This window comes from Panthera leo, chromosome D4, assembly GCF_018350215.1.
Source record: "Panthera leo isolate Ple1 chromosome D4, P.leo_Ple1_pat1.1, whole genome shotgun sequence".
In the NCBI taxonomy this organism is placed as follows: domain Eukaryota; kingdom Metazoa; phylum Chordata; class Mammalia; order Carnivora; family Felidae; genus Panthera; species Panthera leo.
This window is the reverse complement of record NC_056691.1, coordinates 18,690,654-18,696,862: the sequence shown is the minus strand read 5'-3', so window position 1 is coordinate 18,696,862 and position 6,209 is coordinate 18,690,654. Positions and strand designations below refer to the sequence as shown.

The following is a 6,209-nucleotide window of genomic DNA, read 5'->3' as shown; positions in this document are numbered from 1 at the left end:
ACTACAGCTAAAACAGGCTTGTCCTCCCTGGGCCCTTAGCTCTTGCCTCAGCTTCCTGAGCAAATATAATCAAATGGATGATTCCAAGTTGTTTTCCTCCCACCTATATTGCAAAGGTATCTACACCGAAATCTTTCTCCTCTCTCATTGCTTCTTCCCATCTTGCTTAGGGTGCCATGCATTCAGGTAAGTGGGACACAGGCTAAACAACCACATTCTTTTCTATCATCCTGGAAACCAGGAATGCAAGTTCACTTTCTCTCCCCTAGGACTTAGCATACTGGGAGTGATTTTATTAAATGCATGAACTGAAATGGTCATAAATTTTTAAGTGTCTCTGCTTGCCTCTCATTTCTACCTAGAATTTACTTTCTCTCTATCCCGACCTGTTGCTAGAGAGAGAATACTGTGAGATCAGGTGCAATCATGTACTCAGTGGAGAGGGTTACCAGAATATCACTATCAATTTATCATTAGCTTTAATAGTTCTCTATACACTTTGAGTATCACCAGAACAATACTTTTTTTAATAGCTTGACCCTTATACACATGTTTAAAATAAGCACTGAATCAGGTTCCAATGTCATTGAATAGATTTTTTTTTTTTTTTTTTTTTTTTTTTTGTCACATAGGTATGAAAATCTGATTCTGGTGATGAGCAGTCAGCTTCGGGGCTGGGGTCTTCCCAGTCCTGGTATCTCACAGATCTGCCCAGATTAATCTTGCCAGGTTCCTGGCGTGGGAATGGGGTGGTGGTTGCTTAAAGGGATAAAGCCCCACACAAGCTAGTTACAGTTAGACTGCAGACCCCATCTTAGTTAAGAGGGGTCTTCAGGCTAGTATTGGTATTCAGGGCTTTAGTTGGGATCTCCCTTGGGATCAGAATTTTGGCAGGCCCCCCTCCCCCGCTTTTTTTATTTACATGAATTTAATTCCCATGTTCTCCACTCTCAATGCCCTGCATTGCTTCCTTTGGGTTCCTGGATCTCCTCCTGGATAAAAACTTGAGTTGAATCATCTGTAAGTGCACTTTGCCTTCCCTTCTCCTTTTTCTCTTTGCTTCTAGCAAAAGCAAAACAAAACAGTGTTTTCCACCCAGAGGTAGGAGGGAACGTGCCAAGAGGGTCCAGGAAAACTATGAGGATCAATTATTCATTCATTCCTTTCACTGTGGCCCACAGGCTTCTTTCTTCTCAGGAGGGGCTGTCACTTAGCCAGCTCTCTGGGTGCTAAAGGACACTTTGGGCCACAGTCCTTTCCTGGAAGTGCCCTTTCCTGGGCTCCGATAAAAAGCACACTTTTGGGGCGGGTGGACAAGAAAGAAGCGGTATTCTTTTGAACAAACCCTTGGGATCTAGTGTCCCCCTTCTTGGAGCCAACTGACTCATCTAAACCAGGGGGTCCAAACCCAGGATGTCTAGGCACCAACTCACCCAGAGGAGAACAAAGAAGCCAGACTCCCAAGCCTTTCCAAATCTGTGACCCCCATGTCAGTGTCCCCTCTTCTTTTCTTTCAACAGCAGCAGACTAGTGTAGAGGAAAACTGCAGAGAACCTTCCAGAGTCTCAAGTTGAAAGGATAGGGGATACACTGGAATTGTTTCAGCCCTCAAGGAGGCAGTGACCTAAACCTGCTTCCCAGACCAAAACTAGCTGCACGCTTTGATCGATGCAAGTTATACATAAGGGATGTGTGGAAATACTTATCTGAAGATGTAGCCACCCCCCCCCCCCACCCCCCGCGCCCGCTCCCCGGCTCCGGTGTCATTACTTTGTGCAGGTCTTGTTGGCCCTTTTTCTGATGAAAGGTTAGAGGACGCTTCCGTTGGGCCTGGCTGGGCAGAGGGAAGTCGGTTCAAGATGGAGCCCTGTTCGAGGCTGGAGAGCAGAGAACCTGCGGCGGCTTTCCCGGCCCCAGATGGGTCGCCCTCACCCGGCCCGGCCGCCTGGCCAGCTCCCCGCGCAGCTCCGCGGCCGCTCCCGCCCGGAAGTTCCCTCTGGGGGTTGGAGGACTGCGGGGCCTCAGGCTCTCGCGGGCCTGGCGCTGGGCAGCTCCGGGCTCCAGGCTGCGGTCGCCTCCGCGGCCCCTCTCGCGGAGGACGCGGCCCGGAGCAGGTGCGCAACAGGTCTCCCAGGCCGCGGTGGCTGGGCCCGCGCTCCTCGTTAATGTGGGCCGCGGTGGCAGTGGCAGTGACCCGACTTCCCAGCCCCGGGTCGGCCCCCCAGACTTAAGGGCGCCTACCCAAGGGTACGGAGTCCCAGGCCGTGGCCCGCCCTCGGAGAGGCCCTCAGAAAAGGGAAAGGGTGTCGGGCGGTGGTGACGGTGTATTGATACGAACCTCAAGAGGGAACGAACGATTCACTGTTGCAAGTTTTTGCTAATCGGGTCTCCAGCACTGAGGTGGGCTAGAGCTCCGGAAACCAGGATCAGGATGGGTCGAATAGGAGGTAATTGCGCCAGCGGATAAATGGAGCAGTGGAGGAAACCTGTCCTTGCTGGCGGCTCTCCGTGAACTCACTCCTATGAAGCTTTGAAGTTAAGAAATAAAGGGAAGGGGGGAGGGTGTGTAAAGCCCCCTGACCGCCCAGGGGACACTCAGACTGCCGCCTCCTCTCTTGAGAAGCGAAAACACCTTCACACCCGCAGCGGCAGATCCAGAGAGAAGCTTTAATGGAAAACACCGCGTACAACACTGGCAGACAGGAACTTGTCACAAAGTCACAACCCGAACGCGGCGCGGACGCAAGCCAAAGGTGACTCGGAGGTCAAGGGCAGCTGCCTCTTCCCTACCCGCCCCCCTTCGTTCCCAAAAGTTTGTTGCGAGTAAAGTGCTATTCCTGGGGCTCAAAAAGGGGGGAAGGGACGACAGCGCGGCAAGTTTCTTTTCCATTCGCGAACTGAAACTGAAGAATTTCGCCTAAAAGACGGACGCGCCCCATCAGCACGCAGAATACCAAATCGCAGAGCGCAAAAGGGACGGGGTCATCCTCTAGCGTCCGTCCGGAGGCTGGAAGGAAACCGCCAGGAGACGCTCCTGGAAGCGTTAAGAGCAACTGTGTCGGGTGATGGGGCATTCTTGCATTCATGTTTAGAGGAACAAAATCCCTCGGTGCAAGTGATGTTTTTTCTTTAAAATCCCAAAGGGAACGGATCGTGGGAATTAACATTATTTTGGGGCTCCTAAACGGCCTCGTCCGATTGATACACAAACGAATTGCAGGTAGAAAGCCGCCTTCATTGTCTCTCTTTGGTTGTGTTTCCCCGAACTTTACTTTTGGAATCTGGGGCTTTGCTCTTTAAGCCGCTGCCATTCTGTTTTGTGCAAACTAATTGCTTTAGCCATTCCTTCTATCCTTCTCGACCCCGGGTCAGAGCCAAGAAACTGAACTGTTTCCCAAGATCCTTCGTGGAGTTCCCGCTGCCTCCCCAAAGCGACTTAAGTCATGACACTGTGTCCTCGCCCATTTAACTGACCAGGAAAATAACGATATGAAAACGGTCTCTCTTATCCTTAAATAAAACGAGATTTCCTTAGTGAATAGCAGTTTTGTCTTGGATGTTCAGGAAAGGCCGCTGCCCGGGGTGAGAAACTTGGTGGCTGAGGTCTGTATTAAGCGTCATTCTCTGTTGGATTTCTCCCGGGGAGGTTGAACTCCACCAGCTTCTCCCAGGAATAGGGGTCTAAATCCATTTCCAATTTGCCAGCGACTGAAGCTTCCCCAAATTCCTTCGCTCCCTCCCCCCATAACTTATTAACTTCCAATATTAATCACAATAGAAAACTCTTACCTGAAAATTGGCTTTCATTAATCTGATTGTACAACATAGTATAAACACAGACACCATAAGTGTTATATTTATTCAACCACTGGAGAATCCACTTTCGGGTTTGTCAGTTCAAAGACCTTCCTTTGCCTCAAAGGCTCAGGCTCGCCAGCTCTGCCCAGCCTCAGGGCGCCCTCTCCCTCCCGGGCAGCCCAGGACCAGGAGTCCCTGCACGCTTTCGCCTCCCCCGCCCGCCCGGTCCCCTAGGAGTGCACCAGCACCGAGTGCAGGGAGCTGCCCTTGCTCTCTGCCGCACTCGGGGCGGTGGGCTCCAGCAGGGAGGCGGCGGGAGAGGCCGCAGCCGCGGGGCACACGGTGGACGGCGCCGGCGGCTGCTGCGCGGCCGCGGGGACAGTGAGCGTCGGAGGCAGCGCGGCCACCGGCGGCAGCGAGGGGGTGGGCTTGATGGGCACCGGCACGGCAGGCAGGCTCTGGCTTGCCGAATGGCACAGGGCCTTGACCGGCACCCCGAAGGCCCCGTACTCCGGGCCCACGGGGACCCCCGCGGCGGCGGCGGCGGCGGCGGCGGCGGCCACCGAATCCATGACGCCCACGTGCGGCCACACGGAGCTGACGACGTTGCCGAGCTGACCTGGCACGGGGTACCCCAGGTGGTGCATGACCGACGCCAAGGGCAGCCCGCCGGCCTGCAGCACGCCCTTGTAGTCCCGGCTGATGATGTTCTCGATGGCGAACGGGTGCTTGAAGCCCGACGTGGACGCGGCCGCGGCCGCGGCGGCCGCGGCGGCGGAGCCCAACCCGTAGGGCGGGAACTGCGACAGGCGCCCCACGCTCCCCACCGCCGCGGCCGCCGCGGCCGCCGCGGCCGCCGCCACCGCCGCCGCCTCCTGCATCTTGCCCGGGTGGGACGGCGGCTGGGGCTGCGACTGCTGGGGCGGCTGCTGCGCGGGCTGCGACGAGAGGTGCGGCGGCGGCTGCGGGGCTGGAGGCGGCTGCTGATGGAAGTAATGCACCATGTGCGGCGGCGGCGGGGGCGGCGGCTGGGGCGGGTGGTGGTGATGGTGGTGGTGCGCGGCCGCGTGGTGGTGGTGGTGGTGGTGGTGGTGGTGGTGCGGGTGGTGCGGGTGAAGGTGCCCTCCGGGCCCGGCGCCCGGCGCGCCCTTGGTGCTTCCCGCGTGCAGGTGAGTGTGTTCGGCGCGCAGCACCTTGAAGCGCTTTCGGCGCCGCAGGAAGCTGCCGTTCTCGAACATGTCGCCGCAGTCGGGATGCAGCGCCCAGAAGCTGCCCTTGCCGGGCTGGTCCGGCCGCCGCGGGATCTTGATGAAGCAGTCGTTGAAGGAGAGGTTGTGGCGCAGGCTGTTCTGCCAACGCTGCGTGTGCTCGCGGTAGTAGGGGAAGCGCTCCATGATGAACTTGTAGATGTCGCTCAGCGGCAGCATCTTCTCGGCGGAGTGCTGGATGGCCATGGCGGTCAGCGAGATGTACGAGTAGGGCGGCTTTTGGTCGCTGTACGAGCTCTTCCCCGGCCGCGGCATCGCCCCCGGCGCCTCTACCGCCCTCCGGCCCCCGCTGGACGGCAGTGTGGCTCCGCACCCGGTAGCGGGGGCCTGGCGGTCTCCACTAACCCCCGCTCGGCCCGCCCAGCCTCACCACCCCGCCCTCTCTGCCCCCAGACCCTCTCGCCGTCTCTCTCCTGCCTTCTGCCGGCTGCTTGGGGGGCTCCGCGCCTGCCCTCCTGGGCCCGCTCAGCCCTCCGCCGCTCGCCAACTTCTGGCCGGACGGTGGCCGACCCGCGCGCAGAGTGGCGGGCGGGGCGCGCCAGCTCCCCGGCCACACTCTCTCGGCGCCTCCCCCCAGGTGGTCAGAGGCCGAGCGCTGGAGCCGGCGGCGGAGGCGTGGGCAGGGCAGGGTGCCCTTCCGGCCTCCTCTTGGCTTTTTTCTCGGTCCGAGGGAAGCCCGGGCCCAGCGGGCAGGGAGGAAGGACGGGACGGGCGGGACTCTGGCCCTTTAAATCCGAGTTGGCGCTCGTGCTCCCGGAGGCCGGGGCGGCGAGACTCCCAGCGCCCGGAGGCTGCCCCCCGGCCGGGCACCTAGCCAGCCCGCCCCGGAGTTGCGGTTTTCCTGGAGGGGAGAGGCGAGGTAAGGAGAAGGAAGCTCGGCTCTGGGCAGCCCGCGGCTCCCGGTTCTCCGGCGGCTCGCGGCGGAGCGGGGGGGGGGGGGGGGGGGGGGGGGGGGGTGGTCGCTGGGGGCGGGGTGGGGGGGGAAGTTTGGTCTCTGCAGCAGCCGCGCGGCCGGGCTCCGCGGCGGGGCGGGGGCGCTGGACGCGGGGCGCGCGCTGCGGGCCCGAGGGGGCGGCTGCGAAGGCCCGGAGGATGCGAGGCCGGCCTCGGTCCGCTCAGCCGTCCGCGCCGCAGCTGCCGCCG

The 6,209-nt window shown here is 59.5% G+C and overlaps 1 protein-coding gene across 1 annotated transcript; it reads right to left on the bottom strand.

Moving 5' to 3' along the window:
• Positions 1–4,028: 4,028 nt before the first annotated feature.
• FOXB2 (forkhead box B2) lies at positions 4,029–5,321 on the bottom strand. The gene has a single exon (XM_042912056.1). The coding sequence runs from the start codon at positions 5,319–5,321 to the stop codon at positions 4,029–4,031; it is 1,293 nt and encodes a 430-aa protein (XP_042767990.1).
• Between the last annotated feature and the right edge of the window lie 888 nt (positions 5,322–6,209).